This window comes from Lepisosteus platostomus, chromosome 26 (genome assembly GCF_059453375.1).
Source record: "Lepisosteus platostomus isolate fLepPlt1 chromosome 26, fLepPlt1.hap1, whole genome shotgun sequence".
NCBI classification, from domain to species: domain Eukaryota; kingdom Metazoa; phylum Chordata; class Actinopteri; order Semionotiformes; family Lepisosteidae; genus Lepisosteus; species Lepisosteus platostomus.
Window position 1 is genome coordinate 11,331,680 of NC_142636.1, and position 22,374 is coordinate 11,354,053.

Consider the following 22,374-nt stretch of genomic DNA (forward strand, 5'->3'; position numbering starts at 1 on the left):
CTGAAATAGAGAGGAGCTGTGCTCCAGTGATGGACTGGGCTGACCTGATCCCGCCCTGTAATGCCTTCCAGTCAGACAACGAGCTGCAGCCAAACCACACCGTGTTACCACACATGAGCACACTTTCGAAAGCGCACCTGTAAGGTTTATTCATAATGCCAGAGATGAGCTGCAAACGTTAGTTTTTACTTTTAATGATATGTTTTAGTCACACAGTAACGTGTAGTTAATAATAAAAACAAACTAAAGTCAACGTATTTCAAATGTATTTAGTTCAAAAGGGCTCACAGGACCAGCCTGTCTTGACTGGTAGAATATCTGGCTGCTTAAGTAGTATGGTGGTGTAGCGCCCCCTCGTGGAAAGGATTACAATAGGGCTGACCCCACTGTAGCCGAATTGAGCAAGGTCATTTATCTCCGCTTTGACAGTGAACTCTGAAACAGAAATGGTCTGGGAAGAGACCTACATCTGAACAATTCAAAACAGACGTACGGGCATCTCCAGAATTCATTTAAAAATTTAAAAGAACATGAAAGCTGTGACTACCTTATCTTAATTTACCTCATTTAATCTTCTTTTTTTGTCAAATGCAACTGTATTATGTACCCTTGGTGCTGTTATTTGTAATATTGTGTGTATTGCATGTACTTTTTTTGTTGTTGCGATAAAAAGTTTAAAAGAGAATAATGTTATGATCAAGTGATGCTTCCGTATTGTACTCAAAGTGCCACTGTTTTGACATCGAAAGATGTCAGAAATATTCATTCAAACATAAAAAGTCTGAAACAACACAGAAACCACTGGCGTAGAGCCTCCCAACTCCCGAGAAACTTCTCGTTGTCTGATCGCCAATCCTGAACGCACTTTGAGCTTTCTTTTTTTATTTTTATTTTTATAAACTATAGGCCAAACGCCTGCGAAAGACATCTCGTCGTCTGGGGTTCCTTTTCTGAGAGTTTGGGGGATTAGGTGTGTGAAAACTAACTTCTTAGCCAGGGCCTTTTTAAAAAATCACCATGGCAAGACTTTGTTACTTTGTATAAAGGGTATGTTTTTATTATTAATCTGTTCATTGTTTTGGCGAAATACTTCATCCACAAAAGTACATGGTCTCATACTACTCCCCCTATTAATGCTTTTCAGGTAGAATTCCTTTTTTATTTAAATTCCATTAGAAATGTAAAGAATCAAAAAGCAAGACATAATTAAAATATTTAAAAAGTATCATTTCCAGCTTTTGTAATTGTGAATTGCTCTGGCTGTGAGGTGTCTATTTTTGTAACTATTTGAATATTCTTTATACTTTTTTTTAATTTTTGGTGTTTAAATAAAAACAACAACAACAACAACAACAACAAAAAAAGACTTTGGTTTATCGGTACAAAATGGCACAGAGCCCCTGCCATTTCCGGCTGAGGAACTGCGCTCCCCAGCGCTGCTGCAGGTGACGCAGACTCAGTCCGGTCGCCCCGGTGACCCCGGAAGTAGTTCGTTGCCAGGTTCCGGACTCACTGCTTACAAGGCTGCGGATTTGAGTTGCAAGAACAGCGAATTTTTTAAAGCTTTTAAAAACACAGCAAGGAGGCGAGGAACAAAAAGGCGAAGTGATGTCGTCGGGAGGCGCTCAGAGCGGCGGGTAAGGGAGGAGACTCGCCGTGTTTCGCTTACTGGGGTCGGCACAACATGGCGGCCCCGGACAGGCGAGTTGTCTGGGAGTCGGCGGACAGAGATATTATTAGAAATGTACAAGTATTACATAGAGATGCTTGCAGCCATCGACACACGCACACGGGCTGGGAATGTAGCAGCTGCCAGACGGTCGTGTCCATCAGATCAGACAGAGTGATGTGTCGCCCTGGCTTCGTGTGGGTATTTCGGGTTTGTGGGTGTTCCGACTTCCAGAGAAAAGTTTAGGATGACCGCTCGTAGCTGATAAACCTCGCCTTCGGTGGCTGGTCCTGCGTATAAAGACTGCGCCAGATGAACTCCATTCGTTGCTATATACTGACGTAACTCCAGCTCACCCATTCGGAGGAATTCGGATAATAAAATACATCGCAGAATGCCCGGTTCTTATTGTGAGAAGGGATTGGCATTATCACAGTGCAGTACATAGCAGTTTCATCCATTCCAGAAGTTACAGTCAGTCCTCCAGTATTCAGTAGTCTGATTGACAGCACTGTAAAACCTAGAGTGAGTTAGACTCCTAGTGCACAGCAGTCTGATGCTCTCCATAATGATGAAGACATCATAACTAAAATTTAGGGGGCAGCTGTGTCTGCTCGAGTTGGCTGTTAAGGAACAGTCAAGGTCAATTCAGTGCTGAAAAGTAGAAAGAAGAAGCACAGCGTTCGGGGGTTAAGGTTCCCCGGGTTCCAGCAGGCCTGCTCTCTGTCCTCTCCACAGGCGGCGCAGTAAGTGGGACCAGCCCGCCCCTGCCCTGACTCCTGGCTCCCTGGCCCAGCCGGAGATGGGCGGCGAGGGCATGAGCGCCCCCTCTGGGGCCCTCGACGCGGCCGCCGCCGTCGCTGCCAAGATCAACGCCATGCTGGTGGCCAAGGGCAAGCTGAAGCCCTCGCAGATCGGTGCCTCAGGGCCGTCGGACAAGGTGTCTCCCCCACTCAACCGCTGTGTCAGGGAGAGCGAGGGATGGGGGAGGGAGGGAGAAGGATGAGGATCAGAAGGGAGAGAAGGAGGGGGAGGGAGAAGGATGAGGAGTGAGAGAAGGATGAAGAGGGGGTGGGAGAAGGTTGAGGAGGGAGGGAGTCAGAAGTATGAGGAGGGAGGGAGTTGAGAGAAGGATGAGGAGGGGTGGAGTCGAGGAGAGAGAGAGAAGGATGAGCAGGGAGGGAGTTGGGAAGGGAGAAGGATGAGGAGGGAGGGAGTCCAGGAGAGAGAGAAGGATGAGCAGGGAGGGAATCGGGGAGAGGGAGAAGGATGAGGAGGGGGAGGGAGAAGGGTGAGGAGGGAGGGAGAAGGGTGAGGAGGGAGGGGGTCGAGGAGAGGGAGAAGGATGAGCAGGGAGGGAATCGGGGAGAGGGAGAAGGATGAGCAGGGAGGGAATCGGGGAGAGGGAGAAGGATGAGAAGGGTGAGGAGGGAGGGGGTCGGGGAGAGGGAGAAGGATGAGAAGGGTGAGGAGGGAGGGGGTCGAGGAGAGGGAGAAGGATGAGGATGAGGAGGGGGAGGGAGGGGGTCGAGGAGAGGGAGAAGGATGAGGATGATGATGATGAGGAGGAACAGAGTGGCGAAGGGGGCGGGGGGAGGCTCTGGCTGAGCTCTTGTGTGCTGTGGGGCGCAGGTGACGGGCGCCGGGAAGGTGCCGACTCCGGCCAAGACGAAAGATGACCTGGTGGTGGCCGAGGTGGAGATCAACGATGTGCCGCTGACCTGCCGCAACCTGCTGACCCGCGGGCAGACCCAAGACGAGGTGAGGAGTGGGGGGTTTCTGTAGCAGGGACAGTCTAGCTCCCGGTGCACAGCAGTCTGATCCAGTCCGGGTTTTAGTGAGGTCAGTCAGACTCCCAGTGCACAGCAACCTGATCCACTCCTCGTTTCACCTGCTGAGGAGCTCTTGTACTAAAATTCTCAGATGAAGCATGAAGGCAAGTGCTGCTTGTGCTGTAAATATAGTTTGGGCTTTGTGTGTGTTGATTTCTGCCATACTGGGGCAGCAAGCAGGAACTATTCGCGTGATGTGCAGTGTAGTGAGCTGGGAGCTGTGGGTCCTCTCCCATTTGTAAACTGCCTTGGGATTCTTCAGTGTGAAAAGCACAATATAAAAAGCATAAGCTGTGTAGAATCCAGGCAATCCCACCTCTTGTAGAATTTGTGGAAAAGAACAGAGTGGCTGTTCTTGGTGGTTTCCAAATGTCAAGAGGTTGGCAGCGCAGTTGTAAACTGTCCTTTGTGGGGTTTGGGGGTTCTGACCTGCCCAGAGCCATGACTGGAGTATTTGTCCGTGGTTCAGATCAGCAGGGTGAGTGGCGCGGCTGTGTCCACCAGGGGGCGCTACATGACCTCGGAGGAGAAGGTGAAGGCAGGGCCCGGGTGAGTCTTACGTCTGCCTCTGCCTGTGATGCGCCGACCCGTCTCGCGCCATTCTTCTCCCTCCGTCTGCGTTTCCCCGCTGTTCTTCTCCTCCTTTCCGTCGTCTCCGGCTCTTTTGTTTTGCGAAGCTGCCCCGAGTGCCGGGCGTTGGCTCGGCGCCACGGGCCTGTGCTGCTCCCCTGCGCGGCTTAGTGACTGTGTGTTTTTGTCCAGGGACCGGCCACTCTACCTGCACGTGCAGGGCCAGACCAGAGACCTCGTGGACCGTGAGTACCGTTCTCTCCACCCTGGTTCTTGTCAGGGCGGGCTCCCCTGTGTGCACGAGTGCAAGTCGTGCTGGAGACGTGCAGGAGTGCAAGTCGTGTTCGAGTGCCTGTCGTGCTTGTTGTCGTGCTAGTGGTGTTACAGTGCCAAGTGTCGTGCTTGTTGTCTTGGAGTGCTAGAGTGCAGGTCATGCAAGTTGTGCTGGTTTCTGTATGTGGCGTTGTCTCTGTTGTATTCCCCCGTCCCTGTGAAAGGGCTCCCTAACATCCGTGACGCTGTGCTGGTGTTCACGCTGCCCTGCGATCACGCTGTGTGATGCAAGCGCTGACTGACCAAGGAACGACGCCAGCGCTGATGCCCGTGGGTTTCGGTTCTCCTAGGGGCTGTGAACAGAATTAAGGAGATCATCACCAACGGGGTGGTGAAAGCCGCCACCAGCTCCAGCCCCACCTTCAACGGCGCGACGGTGACCGTGTACCACCAGCCCGCCCCTGCCGCCCCCGCCATGCCTCCCCTGGGGCAGAAGCCACAGTTTCAGTCAGGGGTGAGAGAGGCATCCGGGCGGTTCAGGGGCGAGACCGTGGATCTGACGGGGTTGCTGGGCCGGGGGATTTGGTTTGGGCTGGGTTTTCGGGTCTGGGACCGGGCTGCGGATTCGGAACTGGGCTGGTACACCTTGGGGCTGGACCCAGGAACCAGGCTGGGGATTGGGTCAGAGTTAGGCTGTGATCTGGCCTGGGAATCAAAACACGGGGCTGGACAGGAGTGAAGCCGAACGCTCCAGAAGATTGGAGTATGGAATCTGAGCAGGATTTATATCCTGCTGTCTGAAGAAGGGAGGCTGGAGGATTGAGGTGTGTGAAATGGGCCCTGCCTTTCAGATGCACTATGTCCAGGACAAGCTGTTCGTGGGGCTGGAGCACGCCATTCCCAGCTTCAATGTGAAGGAGAAGGTGGAGGGGCCGGGCTGCTCGTACCTGCAGCACATCCAGAGCGAGACGGGGGCCAAGGTCTTCCTGCGGGGCAAGGGCTCCGGCTGTCTCGAACCCGCGTCCGGGAGGGAGGCGTTTGAGCCCATGTACATCTACATCAAGTAAGTCCGAGCTGGATCTCTCCCTGGTGCCAGGAGACACACATTTACACAGGGAATCGCTTGTCTTCGAATTGACATCTGGTTGATACCTGACAAAAAACGATGTCCCTGCTATAGAATTGGAAGAGAAACAGTCAACCAGATCTAATATTGGGGGTTAAAGGAATGCTAATTCAGAAAGATAACCCAGTTGATTTCTTCTTCTTCGTGAAACAGTAACCAGAGGGCATGCATGAAACTACGGGGGAAATGCATTTAAATTGAGAGCTCCTTTACACAAAGAGTGGTGGGGGTATGGAATGGTCTGTCCGTCTATGTTGTTGGAAGCTGAGACCCTGGCCGTCAAAAGCCTTTACGAGCAGCTCTCGTTACGTTAAATAGAAAAGTATTCTTGGTTTTATATTTGTTTACTATCTTTTATTGCGGTACCGTTTTATAATACACCTTGATTTGTAATACACCTTAATCTTAATTTGTTGGCATTTCTCTCTTAAAAACAATGGGCATTTCCAGAGCGGGTGGCCTCTAAGCGAAGGCGTGACTGAGTAATTTCCTCTCCCTCCACAGCCATCCCAAACCAGAGGGCCTGGCGGCGGCCAAGAGGCTGTGTGAGAACCTGCTGCAGACGGTGAGCTCTCCGTCCGCTCTGCATGGCTGCTGTGCAGGGGAGGGAGCACGACAGTGTCTTCTATCGACACGCAGCGAGTGGGTCAGAGACGAGGGCTGCCCCCTTCAGGCTGAGTGCATGCTCTCTTCCTGTGTTTCAGGTTCACGCTGAGTACTCCCGTTTCCTCAGCCAGATGAGTGCCATGATGCCCACCCCAGGTAGGTGCATGCACTGCAGGAATGCCCCAGCGGGCAGTAGGCCCTGCAGGGATGCACAGTCGCGTTCTCAGCACCTACTCAGTCAGAGTGGCAATTATCAGTTATTAACTAACTGGTGACGTTTCTGTGTTGATTGGCTAAAACGTTGGAGTAAAGGGTAGGGAAAATGTGTGTTGACTGGGAGTCCCCAAAAAATGTTTGATGATGTAAAATATTTTCTGGGACAAAATAAGGAAAACGGCTCTTTTCTGTTCTGCAGGGTTCATCCAGCCGCCTGCCCTGAATGGGATGCCCCCTCAGCCACCATACTACCCTCCCAGTGGGTACCAGCCCAGCTATAACATGCCTGTGCCACCCCCACAGTCTGGGATTCCCCCCTATGGAGTGCCCAGCTCTCTTCCACCACCTGTACCTCCAGCCTCTACCACGGTGATGCCCCCCAGCACACAGTACTCTGTCTCCGCAGCCCCGGAGTCGCTGCCCCAGGTACAGCTGGCACTACCAGTGCGGTCCTGACTCTGGAGTGGACAGTCAGTGTGGTCCTGACTCTGGAGTGCAGTCCTGTACAGACCCTGACTCTGGAGTGGACAGTGAGTGTGGTCCTGACTCTGGAGTGGACAGTCAGTGTGGTCCTGACTCTGGAGTGCAGTCCTGTACAGACCCTGACTCTGGAGTGGACAGTCAGTGTGGTCCTGCCTCTGGAGTGGACAGTCAGTGTGGTCCTGCCTCTGGAGTGGACAGTCAGTGTGGTCCTGCCTCTGGAGTGCAGTCCTATACAGACCCTGCCTCTGGATTGGACAGTCAGTGTGGTCCTGCCTCTGGAGTGGACAGTCAGTACAGTCCTGACTGACCCGTCTTATACAGGCCCTGGCTCAGGAGTGGACAGGTAGCGTGGCTCTGACTGACTTGTCCTGTACAGACTCTGACTGTGAACAGCCAATGCAGGCCTAACTCTGGAGTGGACAGTTTATCAGCGCAGTGTTGACTGTGGAGTGGACAGTCAGTGCAGCCCTGACTTTACCGTTCCTGTACACACTCTGGCTCTGGAGTGGACGGTCAGTGCAGGCCTGACTGTCTGCTCCTGTACAGGCCCTGCACGGAAGTGGTCAGTCGGTCAGTGCGGTGCGGTCTCTGGAGTGGACCGTCAGTCCTGACTGACCACTCCTGTACTGGCAGCCTGACCCTTCTCTCCCTCTGCTGGCTTCCCTGTAGCCTCTCCTGCAGGGCCCCTTTGCCCCTCCAGCTCCGGTCCAGCCGAAACTGAGCCTGCAGGCCGGGGCCCCCAGCGCCAACCCCCCCCAGAAGAGACGGTTCACGGAGGAGGTGCCGGAGGAGAGGGACGGCGGCCTGCTGGGATACCAGGTGGACGAAACGCTCTTTTCCCTTCGCCCCCGTGTTCTCCTGCGCTCACTCTTGCGGCGGCACTGTGTCAGCTCGACCGTCGTGACTTACACATGGCCTGCCATGCCAGTGTCAAGCCAATAGGGAGATAAGCAGAGTCCTTGTATTTCTAACTGCTTGTAGTCATGCCCTGATTCATCTTGCCTGCTGGGACAGAGTTGTTTAGGAGGAGCAGGGCAGGCGGGGGTCAGCCTCCAGCTTCCAACTCTTCCATCACGCTGTTGTTTGACATCCACAAAGCGAAACCTGGCAGCTCCGTCAGACTCCCCTAGAAGACCTGTGCTTAACTTCTGTGCCCGTTTCCCAGGTGGCTTTGCAGGGGAGGAACTAAATGAAAGCTAGCGTGTTACTCGATCTCATTGTCTGATGTGGCATTTGATTCTTTTTTTTTTTAGAAGAAGAAGCATTTCCTTATTGATGTGTTAAGACGAGCGGGTGTGTGGTCTCCTGGCCACTGCTCGCTGCACGGGGGGGGGCGACAGTGTCAGACAGGCGGGAGGGGGGAGGGGGGAGGGGGGCGGCTGTGAGCTGCAGGAGTAGAGAGAGAGTGGACGTGGGTTTAGGATGCCAGCTAATGCAGTTGTGTTTTTCTGCTCATAGCATGGACCCATTCATATGACTAATTTAGGTGCAGGCTACTCTGTGGGCAGCTCTGACGGATCAGGACCCGCTGCGAGCAGCTCTCCTGGCGTGCAGAGGGAGAGGGACAGGTAACTTCAGTCGTCCTGCCTGCACCACCTGTGTTGGAGGCAGTCTGAGCAGCTGTGTCATTCTGCAGCTCACTGACGCTCAGCAGGTGTGAGCCTGGCCAGTACCTGGATAGGAGACCTCCTGGGAAAGCTGAGGCTGCTGCTGTTAGTGGGACCAATAGGGGTCTCTCTCCCTGCAGTCTGTGTGGGTCCTAATCCCCCAGTGTAGCGATGGGAACACTATACAGCAAAAAACAAAATGGTGCCATCCTTCAAATGAGATATAAAATGGAAGTCCTGACTCCCCATGGTCATTTTAAAACCCCGGGGTGTTTATGGAAAAGAGTAAGGGTGTCCCTGTCCTTTACCGGTCATGGCCTCCTGATAATTCCCATCTCTGGACTGGTTTTACCACTCTGTTCTCCTTCCCACTGTGTGGTGAGTGTACTGGGGCATCACAGGGCTACGCATTGGTGGCGGCAGTGGGATTCCCTGTTACCAGTAAAGCGCTTTAAAGTGCAGTGTCCAGAAAAGTGCTGTGTAAGTGCAAGGATATTATAAGTTGTGATTATTTGGTATTATTGTACGTTGTGATGTGACACCGCAATGGAGAGGAAAGGTGATTCTGCTCTCTCTTTTGCTCCATCTCACCGTGCAGGCAGCTGATGCCCCCGCCAGCCCTGCCAGTGAACGGGTCCCGTCCGGAGATGGAGGAGAGGAGGGCGGCCGCCGCCTCGCTGGGTGAGTCACCGCCCCCTGTAGCGTCATTCCCTGCGCCCCCAGACCCCCCCCCGCCTGGCCCCTTGGGCGGCAGAACTCGGCGCAGTGACTGCTGGGTCACCCCTGTCCCTCCCCCTCCTCCTCTCCGGTGCCGCTGGGAGAGCGGGTGGGGGCGCTGACCCCCCCCCCCGGGGGCTGGCCGGCCCGCGAGCCCCAGAGCGTGGCGCAGCCAGGCCGGCGTCGGGACGGAAAGCAGATGCGTCACGGCTTCGACTCCCCCCAGCTAACGAGCCTCTTCTCTCTTTTGTGTTTTTTCTCTCTCTCTCTCTCTCTGTTTTTTGTTCTTTTCCATGTCTCCGGGGCGCGATCCCTGCCCTCCCCTGGCGCGGCGGACGGACGGATGGGCGGGCTGCTATCATGGCGCCATCCCGACACCGCCGGCTTGCGATGGGACCCAACTTTGCACCCCCCCCTTCTCCCCCTCTCTCTGTCCCGAACGTGCCTCTCTGGCAACATCGACACGCGTCACTAACTTGTTTTATGACATGGCTGGGATTCCTGTGGCTGCCGTCCTGTCCCGTCCTGTCCGCCTCTCTCTCTCTCCCTCTCTTTCTCCCCCCCTCTCTCTTGCAGAGCCCCAAGCCAAGCGGGCCAAGACGGCGCCCAAGGGGAGCGGGCTGGTGGCCTACACCGGCGACTCCTCCGACGAAGAGGAGGACCACGCGGCCAGTAAAAACGCAGGTAGCTTTGCCCAGGCGTCCTGGAGCTCGGGGTACCGCGGCGCCCCCCAGAACCCCAGGACTAAGCCCGCGCCTCAGCAGCAGATGCCCTTCTGGATGGCTCCCTGACCCTGGGATCGCTCCGGATCCGGACTGCAAGAAGCCTTTTCCTTTCCTTGGTTTTGAATCTGTTGTCGTCCTCCACGCCCTGGCCCTGCTCCCTTTCACACACTGCATGCCCTTGCTGTAGCGCTTCTCAGCGCGGGGTGGGAGGGGTGGCTGGGCACGCCCTCACCGCGCCCCCCCCCCCCTCTGGCTGGCGGAGAGCATCGCGCCAGCGCCCCGCCAGGCGTCCCGGTTCCCCCGATTATCCCCCGGAGGCAGGAGGTTTGGAGAAACGCTGTGCGGGAGAGACATAACAGGTCCGCCTGCTGTAAAGGACTGTGGGATACATCTCGATCCTCCTCAGGTTCGGCTCCCTCCGGCTGCGCGGCCTTGGGCCTGAGCGATGCTGCTGCTGCAGCCCTGCTGTCCTGGGTTCTCTGCGCGATGGGGTCTTGACCAGCAGTGTTTGCATTGTTTAAGGATCTTTAATCTGTGTTATTAACCGATATGCATATTTTTGTACATACGTTTATTCTTGAATGGTTTTTTAACGTTCTTTCGGATGTACGGGGTGGAGGGTGGGAGGGTGTGCATTGTTGCTGGAGCTCAGATGAGAAGGGAGATCTGGGGGGGGGGGCTGGCTATCGGGGTTGGGGTCCCTGTCGTGTGTCACCGTGAGCGAGGAAGATGAAGTTGGGGGTCCCAGAGAGAGAGTATGAGAGCCATGGTGCAGAGACTGCATTTTGTTCCCCGAAATATCATTAAACAAAAAATGTTCAACTCTTGTCTGTCGTTGTTGTAGAATCCATGAGCTAGCTAACCCTGGGCCAGATACAGGTCCTGACTGGGCTCTGGTCTCACCTGGTTTGGTCTGAACACTGCCGAGGAAGCCCAAAGTAGGCTGTAGCAGATCTGGAGAAATCGCATCCCTGTCCTGAGACAACTGTGCCTTCAGAGGTGGCAAACGATCTAGTCCTCTTCTTTTCTAGAGCCTCGCTCAAGTCCCACTTCTAGAAAGGCAGGAGTAGGGAGGATCTGTAGGACTTCCGGACACTTCCGAGTTGTAGTTTCACAATCAACCTTTATACATGTATTCCAGCAAGGTCACATCAGAGGAAAGTGCATTTCTATAAATTCTATTTATCTAAATTTTCTTTTCTGTACACCAGAGGTGAAACTGGTGCTGATGAGAGAGTGGTAGCACACATGGTCTCTAGGCTCTCAGTCTCTCCCCCAGGCTGAGACACTGATACAGCCCAGGTCACTACACATGCAGGCCTTCCCAACCTGTGCCTAACCGTGAGCAAGGGTGGATGTGGCTGCCCGCTGCTCAGAAACCAGAAATGGGAACGATGCTTTAGTTTCAGTTTCACGTTTATTATTGACCATTGACAACATGCGGCGAAAACATCAGTGGTCAAATGCAGGGAAGGAAGAGAGGGGGCTGAGCTCTTCAGGCTCTGGCCTGCTGCTGCGGCAGCTGCTGGAACTGGGCGATCCTGCTTTCCATCTCCGGCCGGAAGTGTCGGATCAGCCCCTGGGGGAAGGAGAAAGACGAGACCGACTGACCGCAATGCAAGAACGTTGCAGATAACAGCATGCCGCTGCCTCACGGAGACTGGAGGCCAGCGAACACTGACTAGATGCACCTTCCCAGTGTGGCGGGCCTCAGAGAGAGAGAGAGCTCTAGTATTAAGCATGCCCCTTGTACCAGCTCTGCTTTTTCCTGTGCTGTGATTACCTGTACGGGCCAGGCTGCTCCATCCCCCAGGGCGCAGATGGTGTGTCCCTCGATCTGTTTGCTGATTTCCCAGATCATATCGATCTCGGACACGCGGGCGTCACCCTGGACAAACCGCCACATCATCTTGTTCATCCAGTCCACGCCTAGGAGGACAAAAGATAATGCGGTTCAGAGGCACTAGCTCTGCACAGAGGGTGCTGCTGGACAGTCGTGTCTGCTTGGCCAGCACTGCGCCGGCTCAGTAGGAGAAGACAGTTCAGAGGGCAGCACAGTGTTTAGCACTGGGGCCTTGGGCTACTATCTGTGTGGAGGTTGCATGTTCTCACCAAGTTTGTGTGGCTTTCTTCCATCTGACCAAATCCAGAGGGGTTTCATGCAGACACACTGAGTGAGCTTTGCAGCAGAGTAATAGAGCAGAATGTACTGATTTCTGCACTGTGCACTACCTCACCTTCCCTGCAGGGGGTGCACTGTCCACAGCTCTCGTGTTTGTAGAACTCGATGAGGCGAGCGATGGCTTTGATGATGTCGGTCTGAAACAGAAGAAAGTGTCACCGCAGGTGAAGAGCTGCTCTCGTACAGTGCACAAGCACGCCCCCGCCACCCCCCGAGTGCAGGAGCACTGTTGTCCTGAACTGGCTGATCGAAACGGGCAGACGGGATCTTGTTAAAATCACCACACATTGAGGGATCTAACAAGGGTCAAATTTGAATGCTAAACCACATCCCACAAACTAGCCTAAACTAAAACAGACTAAAGAATGCACCGGTCATGTTCTTAATGTACATCCCCAGCTCAGGGTTCAAGGATTCAAGTGTGAAGGCAGCACTGAGAACTGGAGACTTTTCTACACATGAATCCCAGTGGTTCCTGGTTCAGCATCCTCGGGTTTGGAAAGCCTCTTTATGATTAATAACCATAATCATAATTCATAGACAGGGATTATCAGGAGGCCATGATTGATAAAAGCCAGGGGGGGGAGTCTGGCCAGGGCACCGGGGTAACACCCCTACTCTTTTCGAGAAACGCCCTGGGATTTTTAATGACCAGAGAGTCAGGACCTCGGTTTTGTGTCTCATCCGAAGGACGGATCATCAGCAGCAGCCTGGCCCTAGCGCTCAGCCTGGTCTTCAATGCTTTTAGGAAACGGCTGGACAGGATCGTGCGACCACTCGGCCGTGCGTGGAACCTCTCGGCCACATCGCAACGCCGCGCGCAGAATCGGCGGCCCGCGCGCCCAGTACCGATTTGTCCATGACGATGATGGCGGCGGTGCCCAGGCCGGTCTGGGCCTGGATCAGCGCGTCGAAGTCCATCATCACGTCCTCGCACACGGACCTGGGGATCAGGGGCGTGGACGAGCCCCCCGGGATGACCGCCAGCAGGTTGTCCCAGCCTCCCCTCACTCCACCTGAAGCACAGGGCCGGAGGGTCAGGAGGGTCAGGAGGACCCGGGAAAGCCCCCCCAGGGAGAGGATGGACGGACCCAGAGTGTGCGCCGGACCGTACCCGCGTGCCTCTCGATCAGCTCCTTCAGGGGGACGGACATCTCCTCCTCCACAGTGCAGGGGTGATTGACGTGACCCGAGATGTTGAACAGCTTCGTCCCAGAATTCCTCTCTCTCCCAAACCCGGCGAACCAGGTGCCCCCCCGACGACAGATCGCGGGCGCCACGGAAACGGTTTCTACGTTGGCGACTGTTGTCGGGCAGCCAAAGACCCCTGGCAGGCACAGAAAGGTGCAGTGAGTTTCGGGTGAACGCCGCGCCCCGGCTGCCCTGTGAGGGGGGGGGGAGGGGCCACCAGAGGGCGCACTCACCCACATCGGCTGGGAAAGGGGGCTTCAGCCTCGGCTTCCCCTGCTTGCCCTCGATGGACTCGATCAGCGCCGTCTCCTCTCCGCAGATGTACGCCCCCGCCCCCCGTGTCACATACACGTCGAAATCGTACCCCGAGCCGCAGGCATTGTGGCCAATCAGCCCTGCTGCGTAGGCCTCATTTATCGCCACCTGCAGGGCACAGAGAGAAACTGCCGTTAGAGGAGAAACTGCAGACCTGCCTCCTGTACTGAGGCTCAGCAGGACGAGTGCAGACCCCGCAACAGAACGTTCCTGTAACACCACTCAGCTGGACACGGCTTGGGAGGCTGGTTAGGAGCTCTGCAGCACATGAACAGGATTTCACTGCTGTGCGCTGGGAGTCCGATCGCACTGTGAAACCTGGAGTGGATCAGACCCACAGTGCACTGGGAGTCCGATCGCACTGTGAAACCTGGAGTGGATCAGACCCACAGTGCACTGGGAGTCCGATCGCACTGTGAAACCTGGAGTGGATCAGACCCACAGTGCACTGGGAGTCTGACCGCACTATGAAACCTGGAGTGGATCAGACCCACAGTGCACTGGGAGTCCGATCGCACTGTGAAACCTGGAGTGGATCAGACCCACAGTGCACTGGGAGTCCGATCGCACTGTGAAACCTGGAGTGGATCAGACCCACAGTGCACTGGGAGTCTGACCGCACTGGACCGGACCACTGTGCAAGGCTGCAGGGGGTGGAGGGTGGAGGGCGGGGCGACACCTGCAGGTTGGAAGACTCGTTGTAGAACTCCCCCCGGATGTAGATGTAGGCGGCTCTGGCCCCCATGGCCCTGCCAGCGATGAGACAGCCCTCCACCAGCTTGTGGGGGTCATGCCTCATGATCTCGCGATCCTTGCACGTCCCCGGCTCCCCTTCGTCCGCGTTCACCACCAGATACTTCGGCCTGAGGGAGGAAAGAGCAGGGGGGTCACTACAGCACCCCACGTCCCAGCACTTCACCCTGGCACTGAGCAGCGTGGCTAACACTTGTCCCAGGGCCTGTGGACTGTTTGTGTATTACGACAGAGCGGTGTATCTGTATTAAAGACCAGAAAACAGCAGTACTACTAGGCTGTAAAGTGTCAGTGTATTAATGGGCAGAGGGAGTGTCATGATCCACTGTATTACTGAACGTGAAAAATAAAAATGAACTCCATTCAACTGCAGTACAGCATTATTCACCGGTGTGTTTCTGGGGTACAAAGCGGTTCTGAGGCGCACACCTGCCATCGCTGGGCTTGTTCATGAAGCCCCACTTCATGCCGGTGGGGAAGCCGGCGCCCCCTCGACCCCGCAGGCCAGACACTTTGACCTCGTTGAGGATCCAGTCTGCTCCCTTCAGCAGGATCTCCTTTGTCTTGAACCAGTCACCCCGACTGAGAGCCCCCTTGAGCCTGAGAGAGAGGGGTTCATACAGACACACTGACTGACTGGACACTCCAGTACATTAACACTGCACTGAGAGAGAGGGGTTCATACAGACACACTGACTGGACACTCCAGTACATTAACACTGCACTGAGAGAGAGGGGTTCATACAGACACACTGACTGGACACTCCAGTACATTAACACTGCACTGAGAGAGAGGGGTTCATACAGACACACTGACTGGACACTCCAGTACATTAACACTGCACTGAGAGAGAGGGGTTCATATAGACACACTGACTGACTGGACACTCCAGTACATTAACACTGCACTGAGAGAGAGGGGTTCATACAGACACACTGACTGACTGGACACTCCAGTACATTAACACTGCACTGAGAGAGAGGGGTTCATATAGACACACTGACTGACTGGACACTCCAGTACATTAACACTGCACTGAGAGAGAGGGGTTCATACAGACACACTGACTGGACACTCCAGTACATTAACACTGCACTGAGAGAGAGGGGTTCATACAGACACACTGACTGGACACTCCAGTACATTAACACTGCACTGAGAGAGAGGGGTTCATACAGACACACTGACTGGACACTCCAGTACATTAACACTGCACTGAGAGAGAGGGGTTCATACAGACACACTGACTGACTGGACACTCCAGTACATTAACACTGCACTGAGAGAGAGGGGTTCATACAGACACACTGACTGACTGGACACTCCAGTACATTAACACTGCACTGAGAGAGAGGGGTTCATACAGACACACTGACTGACTGGACACTCCAGTACATTAACACTGCACTGAGAGAGAGGGGTTCATACAGACACACTGACTGACTGGACACTCCAGTACATTAACACTGCACTGGGTAGTATAACAGAGTTCAGATAAACTACAAGACAACATCAGTGCATCACTCAGCACGAGCGCTAGGCCACTACATCGCCCTGGAACTCTACCTCCAGTCATGTCGCCCATAGAGGTTGGTGAAGATGCGGTCCTGGTCACTCAGAGGCCCATATTTCGTTTTCTTCGGCTTCTCCTTAAACGAAAGGTAGACAGAAGTAATTCTTTTTGGACAGGAGGGGCCCGGTCCGCAGGGCTCCAGCGCCGAGTTTCTATCCCAGCCCCAGAGCGTGGCGAGCTGGTCTCACACTGGGCTGCGAACCCATGCAGGTGACACCAGCGTCTCCCGGTCCTGGTCCTGGTGACCCACACACCCAGCCGAGCCCTCAGTCACACACTCACGCCCTTCCTTGACTCGCCAGCAGGAAGATCAGTGTGAACTGTTTGCTCCCAGCTCCTACACATGCTGGAGCTTCAACCCTTGGATTCTGAAAGTGCAATACAATCCCAGACTTGCAACCAGAAACAAAATGCAAATATTAAACCGAACTGAGGTCAGGTAAGGCTTCAATGACCTCATGAAGGTGTGTGGATCACCAGGACTGGGGACCATATCCACCTGGTGTGAAAGTCAGGCTCAACCCCCCAATGCCCCCCCTGGGGTATTAATAACGTCTATCTGATGGGCTTCAGCATTCTCCATTCTGCCCCGATTACAGGGGTCCTGGCCCTCTAGGTAGTCCAGGATTGGCCGCTGCCTAACCAGTTGTGGTCTTACGGGCAGACAATGACACTCGGATCAGCGCAGCTTTCCGGGCCGCCGGATCACATCTTATGGGTACTGTACCTGCCCGGCTGCTGTGCTGGCGAAGCGGGTCAGAACCGCAGAGCCACACTGACTCAGTGCAGCCTGGGAGCGCGATCCGGAGCTCAGAACCAGTCGAGACAGGGAGAGCATCGTAACAGCTGCAAGAGAGACGGATACACTTAATAAGCACTGCTGGCAGAGAGACAAGCTCATGAACACCAGCCTACTGCCAGTGAGACAGACAGAAATACAGACACCAGCTCACTGACACTGAGAGACAGACAAGTTCATCAATACCAGCCTACAGCCAGTGAGACAGACAGAAATACAGACACCAGCTCACTGACATTGAGAGACAGACAAGTTCATCAATACCAGCCTACAGCCAGTGAGACAGACAGAAATAGACACCAGCTCACTGACACTGAGAGACAGACAAGTTCATCAATACCAGCCTACAACCAGTGAGACAGACAGAAATACAGACACCAGCTCACTGACACTGAGAGACAGACAAGTTCATCAATACCAGCCTACAACCAGTGAGACAGACAGAAATACAGACACCAGCTCACTGACACTGAGAGACAGACAAGTTCATCAATACCAGCCTACAGCCAGTGAGACAGACAGAAATAAAGACACCAGAGAGAAAGACAAGCTCACGAATACCAGTCTACTGAGAAAGAAGAAGTTCACCTGTATGCAGTTACCATCAGCGACTCCAGGAGACCGCTGTCGTCTTTGAGCTAAATTATCTAACAGGAACAGGTTTCATAACAATACCCACGTGAGTCTGGGTTTGGTAACAGACTTGTGTAACCGAATCAGACCAGACCCAACAGTGCACTGATATCACACGTCACCGAACCAGAACCAAGCGTGCGAAAAAAAACCCATAACGAATTAGATAATTATCTGCGCAATTAACCCGCTACAGGAATGCTTATCAGCACTACTTACAGAAGAGAGCTATCAAACTTTATAAACGCACCCGCTTTCGTGTAGCTCATGCAGCTTGACCCCTCGCCTCTCTTCGCGATTGCATTAAAAGCACAAGAAATCCGATGCAAAAATAAATAGAGCAAGTCTCATCACCTTCTCTTTCACCTTCTCCGGCGACACCGCTCTGCAGGAAACTTCACAGAGCACCGGAAATACGTCAGACTCGCGTCCTCTCGTAACGAGACCGGGGGGCTGTCAATCACACTTTAGCCCCGCCGCTGGACCAATCATATTCGGGTTTACATCAATCTCCGACATCGGATTGGCTTCTGCTCTCGTCTGCCAACTCCGTTCACGAGACAGAATTGCTAGTCCATAGATATTTCAAAACAGACAAGATAGGTTGAAGGAAACGGCCACCAGGCAACCATGTTGTTACGGTCCGCAGTGTAGACTGGGGACGACTTCTGATGACATGCCAGATATTTAAAATGATGAAAATAATAAAAGTTTTACCTTCGAGAAAATCTTTTTTACAGAAAGCTTTGTACATTAAGATGAAAACGTAAGAAAACCGCGCTGTATTTGATCAACGGGAATTACATGTTTTCGTCGATTTAACCGTCTAAGCAGTAGAGTGTGACACTTCCGATACATGGCCACTGGGTGGCGGCAGTTACACACGACTCTATCGAGGGCTGCTTTAAAGTTCGCACTTAAGTGTGTCCGCTGATCTTCCGCAGCAGGCGGAGGAGAGAGTTTCCACTGCAAACAAGAGAAGCATGGAGGACAACGCACACCTACAGGCTGACCAACACACACATCTGACCAGGGTAAAAACAGTGAGAAACAGTCCCTGAGGAAGTTCAGACTCACTGACCACAGCTTGGTCAAACTGGACACAGACATGAGACGTGAGAGGCTGTTCTGAGAGGACAGTCTCAGTGACCACAGCTTGGAGATAGAAACTGGACACAGACAGACCTGGCTGTTCTGAGAGGACAGGCTCAGTGACCACAGCTTGGACATAGAAAAGCTCCCACACCTCTCAGAACCAGAACAGCTCCCAGTCCTACGATGAAATGTTACACTTTCCAGCTCACATGAACAGAATCGTTACAAGCATTGGGACACTCACGAATACTAAACGAGACTCTACCGAAGGAGGTACTGTGATGGTTTACAGAACGTGCCACTTTCATACACTCAGATTATAACTGGCATCACATAATGACATGATAAAGTACTATCACATAATGACATAATGATCAACTATCATATAATGTAATTACATGAAACACATTTAATGTTTTTCCCTGGTAGCAGCAATGCGCTTCTGAAAATAGTACTGTATGTAGCCCTAACTATTTTTACTGTTTTCTTAATCACACCACTGTTCTGTTTTTAAGTGTTACTGTAATATTTCTTAATAAGAAAATTAATTGCCAGTCAGAAAGCTACAACGTTGTAAACAGGATTGCATGATAAGGATTGATTGTGTTCTATCAACAAGAGAACAACACCTTAGCCAGGCCATTTTCACTGTCGCCTGGCAGGTTAACCTGTTCAGAATGAACATAATGACATTGTTTTATCCTGGTGTGTGATTCAGTCACCACCCCCACGTCTCCAGCCCTGGAGCCCTGTTCAAAGCTGGTTTAAGACACGATTCAAGCCTATTATTGTTTAAGGACGAATTTTAAGGCCTTGTGGTGCAATGCAGGGAGTGTCTGGTTGTTTTTTTTTGGGGGGGGGGGGGGGGGGGCGGAGCCCCGGTTTAAGGGAGACGCGTTGCCGTGGAAACCACACCTGACGTGAGTAAGCGGAATGAACGGCAGGTGGAGAAGGGGTTTAAAACCAGCCTGAAGACTGCCTGCAGGGGCGGATGCAGTGGGACCCCAGTTTGGGTGTGGCTGCAGTGGCGAGAGAGCCGGGCTGAAGTATGCCGGTAGCGGGTGTGAAACGCTAATAGTGGGGGCGAATGAGTGAACAAGGACTTGATCAGCTCGCTGTAGTAACAACCCCATGAGCGGGTGGAGAAGAACGACAATTCCGGAGGGGGTTGTGAGAGGACTAGTCTGCGAGGAAAAGAGTGAAAACGTCAGTTTGGGAGGAGACTGACAGGGGAAACGGAGCTTTGTGAGATCGCTGAAAGGTTTAAAGGGACAGCGTCCCGCTAGGCTGTGAGAGCAGGGCTGTCGTGTCCTCTGTATGAGCGAGTTGTGAGTTGGTGTGTGTGTGTGGTAGAGGGGTATTGGGTATTGGGGAAGTGAGTGGGGTCTAGCTAGCTACACCCTCTGGGAGATAGTGTGGTGGTGACTGGGCACGATATGAGGTGTACTGGCAGCTGTGAGTTCACAGCCTAAGGGTGTGAGAGTGAGGCGCTGGAGACTGTTAGAGAGGGACAGTGTGTAGTGCCAAAGAGACTCAGTGATGTAGTGTGTGTGTACCCATTCAGGTGGTGTTGGGAAGAGGAGTCTGGGGCACTGGTTGTGTGTGGAGCAGCAGCCTAATGAAGTAAGAGCAGGAGGCTCCTAGCAGTGAGGACAACAGAATGAACCTGGGATTGTGAAGACAAAGAGCCCAGGATGTGCACTAATGTGTCCTGTTACCCCAGTGAGGGGGTTGGTGTGATCGCCACTCTGGGAGGAGAGAGGGTGTAAGAGGAAGAAAAGGAACCCAGAAGAGCTCCTCAAGGGGTGTGATGGGGGGGTGAAAGGGAGCCTGTCCATGCCCAGTGTGGGGTCACCTCCCCCTGGGACACCACAGCCTGCTGATCAAGGCAGGGCTCTCGCAAGCTTCCATAGACCACTTAAAAAAATGCTGACATTCTTCTCCACTGTGGTTTTTGAAGTCTAATAGATCTAGAATATTATGGGGGGGAATTGGTCAGGATGACTGTCTTCCAACAAGTTGGGGAAAAGCCCCATGTTTAGACGCATGGTGACCTCTGGCTGACATGTCATATACTCTTTGACAGATTCTATGTCTGTATCACATGCACAGTAGGGCTGTATGTGTAATAGAAATTCATTGGGGGCACTAAAATATAATATTTGATTGGCAATGTACATCTTTCTGTCTTTTAAGACTGTGTTATGATTCATATCCATTCATCATCCATTTTCTAACTACTTCTTACGCTGCAGGGGAGCTCTATACCAGCAAGCAACAGGCTCAAGGCAGGACACACAGACATGGACATAGACACACACTTGCGCTAAGGACCATCTTCCAGTGAACCCACCAGCCTCTCTTTGCACTGTGGGAGAAAAATGGAGCAGCCTGGATGTGTAGCACCCCAGGTTTGGAATCGAACCCAGGGCCCCAGTGCTGTGAAGCAGTAACACTGACTGCAGAGCCACCATATCTCCACATTATGAGTCATATCTTAATGTCATATCAGACAGAACTTTATAACTATTCTTCCCCTCTTTCCTGTTTTTCCTGGCTACGTACTGTATGTGCCTTTATTTAATCGGGATTAAACTACGGCAGTGGGTATCTAAATTGACTCCACTGCATTGTCTATTGAGAGTTTGGCAGCCTGGGTGCTACACTGGCTAGATTAGGCAGCAGTGTTCGTGATCATTCTGACAGGAAAGGTGACTAACCGGAAACATGGCTACATGTCTCAGGGTCTCATGTGGTGTGTGGCTCTTCTTACAAGAAGTCAGCTGTCTTGGTGGGCAGCGTTCTTCTGAAGACTGGTTTTCACACCTCGTCTCGCGTGAATGCGAAAACCACTGGTTTTCACTCTGCAGTGAGCAAGTGGAAGCAGAGGGGAGGACACAAGAGAGAGAAATGTGTTAAGGAGAAAGTACGGTAGATGCTTTTGGCTGGGGGCAAAAGAGAAAGATTCCTGTGTCCGATTTTAAAATTTAACAAGCCAGTTCACGCTTTGGTCCACAGTCTGGTGCTTCATGTCCCTAGGTGCCTTGTATTTTTTGGCAGGCAGCTCTATTGGGATGCTACTGACTATGGGAGTTGAATTTGACTGACATGCTGCATCAGACTGGTAAAAAGCAATTGGCTTCAGTTCAGAATGAGCCCTCAGTGCTGAAGGAATGGAATCAGATCAGCAGTTTCTAGATAACGGTGATGTACTGTTCTTTAATTGTAAACCTTAAAAGTCAACTGTCTGAAGAGTGCTCTGGATTGAAAGACATGATCTAAGAACACAACCCATTGATTGATTGAGATCTTCCTGTCCTTCTGGCCATGGACTCATGGGTCTTGGTCTATGGCCAGCGCTGCGGGGCTGAGGTGTGACCTTGTGTCTCCGCCTGGGGACGGAGAGGAAGACGAGCCGGGCGTGAGGCCTCCTCCTGTGGCTCCGGGTTGGGGTCGGTTCTCCTGTGGGTGAGAACTGTAGCCCTCACATCGCTGGGGTGTCACCCCCCTGTTTCCTGCCAGAGCTTCCAAAGCCAGGCCCAGTAAACAAAGCCTTGACCAAAAGTGACCTCCACTTTGACCTCGGTTCATGCACGCAGCCCTGCCTGTAACGCTGCAGAATAATTCAGCTTTCCAGCTCCTACACTGTATTTTGTTTTTACAATCTTGTCTTTAAGCCCAGGTCACACACCAGGCCTTCAAGATGTCTTAACTAATAAAGGTCTCCTAAACTCTGGGGATGTTAGCAGGCAGGGGACTGACTGGCTCTAGTGATAGTGGGCTGTAGGTGAAACAGCACTCGGGGTAAGATGGGGCTGCTGAGGGAATGTCTCTGCCTGGACTCCCATTAGCCTGCAGTGAGTGGCAGGAGACTGGAGTTCTGCTGTAACGGATGTCAGATTTGTCATAGGAGACTGGGTTTCAAGGTGCCTTGAAAATGGCAATCTGGTCTTGACTAGGGAGACAGTGCAGAGGCTGCAACCCTGTCTCATAACTGCCTGTCTCTAC

General features: G+C 53.0%; 2 protein-coding genes across 9 annotated transcripts; one reads left to right on the forward strand and one right to left on the reverse strand.

Annotated features, from left to right (window-relative positions):
• The first annotated feature begins 1,452 nt into the window (after nucleotides 1-1,452).
• Nucleotides 1,453-10,651, forward strand: khdc4 (KH domain containing 4, pre-mRNA splicing factor). 5 transcript variants are annotated; one of them, XM_088620985.1, is made up of 14 exons: nucleotides 1,453-1,637; nucleotides 2,408-2,609; nucleotides 3,302-3,430; nucleotides 3,971-4,050; nucleotides 4,264-4,316; nucleotides 4,695-4,858; nucleotides 5,196-5,407; nucleotides 5,975-6,035; nucleotides 6,175-6,232; nucleotides 6,492-6,718; nucleotides 7,445-7,594; nucleotides 8,234-8,343; nucleotides 8,981-9,195; nucleotides 9,237-9,741. In XM_088620985.1, the coding sequence occupies exons 1-14, from the start codon at nucleotides 1,609-1,611 to the stop codon at nucleotides 9,572-9,574; spliced, it is 2,028 nt and encodes a 675-aa protein (XP_088477111.1). In that variant the 5' UTR covers nucleotides 1,453-1,608; the 3' UTR covers nucleotides 9,575-9,741. The 5 variants fall into 5 exon arrangements, 4 of the variants coding, with proteins under 4 accessions (XP_088477111.1, XP_088477112.1, XP_088477110.1 ...); XR_015930631.1 differs by lacking the exon at nucleotides 1,453-1,637 and adding an exon at nucleotides 1,670-1,866 and having other exon boundaries at nucleotides 8,262-8,343; nucleotides 8,981-9,063; nucleotides 9,676-9,742; XM_088620986.1 differs by lacking the exon at nucleotides 1,453-1,637 and adding an exon at nucleotides 1,670-1,866 and having other exon boundaries at nucleotides 8,981-9,063; nucleotides 9,676-10,651.
• A 571-nt stretch (nucleotides 10,652-11,222) lies between these two features.
• On the reverse strand, nucleotides 11,223-17,735 carry ndufv1 (NADH:ubiquinone oxidoreductase core subunit V1). 4 transcript variants are annotated; one of them, XM_088620997.1, is made up of 11 exons: nucleotides 17,626-17,735; nucleotides 16,567-16,685; nucleotides 15,833-15,915; nucleotides 14,695-14,865; nucleotides 14,192-14,375; nucleotides 13,431-13,620; nucleotides 13,121-13,333; nucleotides 12,856-13,022; nucleotides 12,062-12,143; nucleotides 11,608-11,753; nucleotides 11,223-11,403 (listed from the first exon to the last, which is right to left on the reverse strand). In XM_088620997.1, the coding sequence occupies exons 2-11, from the start codon at nucleotides 16,675-16,677 to the stop codon at nucleotides 11,320-11,322; spliced, it is 1,431 nt and encodes a 476-aa protein (XP_088477123.1). In that variant the 5' UTR covers nucleotides 16,678-16,685; nucleotides 17,626-17,735; the 3' UTR covers nucleotides 11,223-11,319. The 4 variants fall into 4 exon arrangements, with proteins under 4 accessions (XP_088477123.1, XP_088477121.1, XP_088477124.1 ...); XM_088620995.1 differs by having other exon boundaries at nucleotides 17,522-17,682; XM_088620998.1 differs by having other exon boundaries at nucleotides 17,491-17,669.
• Nucleotides 17,736-22,374: the final 4,639 nt, after the last annotated feature.

Bases quoted from the DNA above. Each gene is read 5' to 3' on its own strand.
- ndufv1 (XM_088620995.1), bottom strand. The intron at 14,866-15,832 runs GTAGAGTTCCAG...CCTCTCTCTCAG, and splicing joins TATGGGCGACATGACTGGAG to GCTCAAGGGGGCTCTCAGTC. The intron at 11,754-12,061 runs GTGAGGTAGTGC...TTGTCCTCCTAG, and splicing joins GTGCACCCCCTGCAGGGAAG to GCGTGGACTGGATGAACAAG.
- khdc4 (XM_088620984.1), top strand. From the start codon at position 1,685: ATGGCGGCCCCGGACAGGCGAGTTGTCTGGGAGTCGGCGGACAGAGAT. The intron at 1,867-2,407 runs GTGGGTATTTCG...TCCTCTCCACAG, and splicing joins ATGTGTCGCCCTGGCTTCGT to GCGGCGCAGTAAGTGGGACC. The intron at 5,408-5,974 runs GTAAGTCCGAGC...CTCCCTCCACAG, and splicing joins CCCATGTACATCTACATCAA to CCATCCCAAACCAGAGGGCC.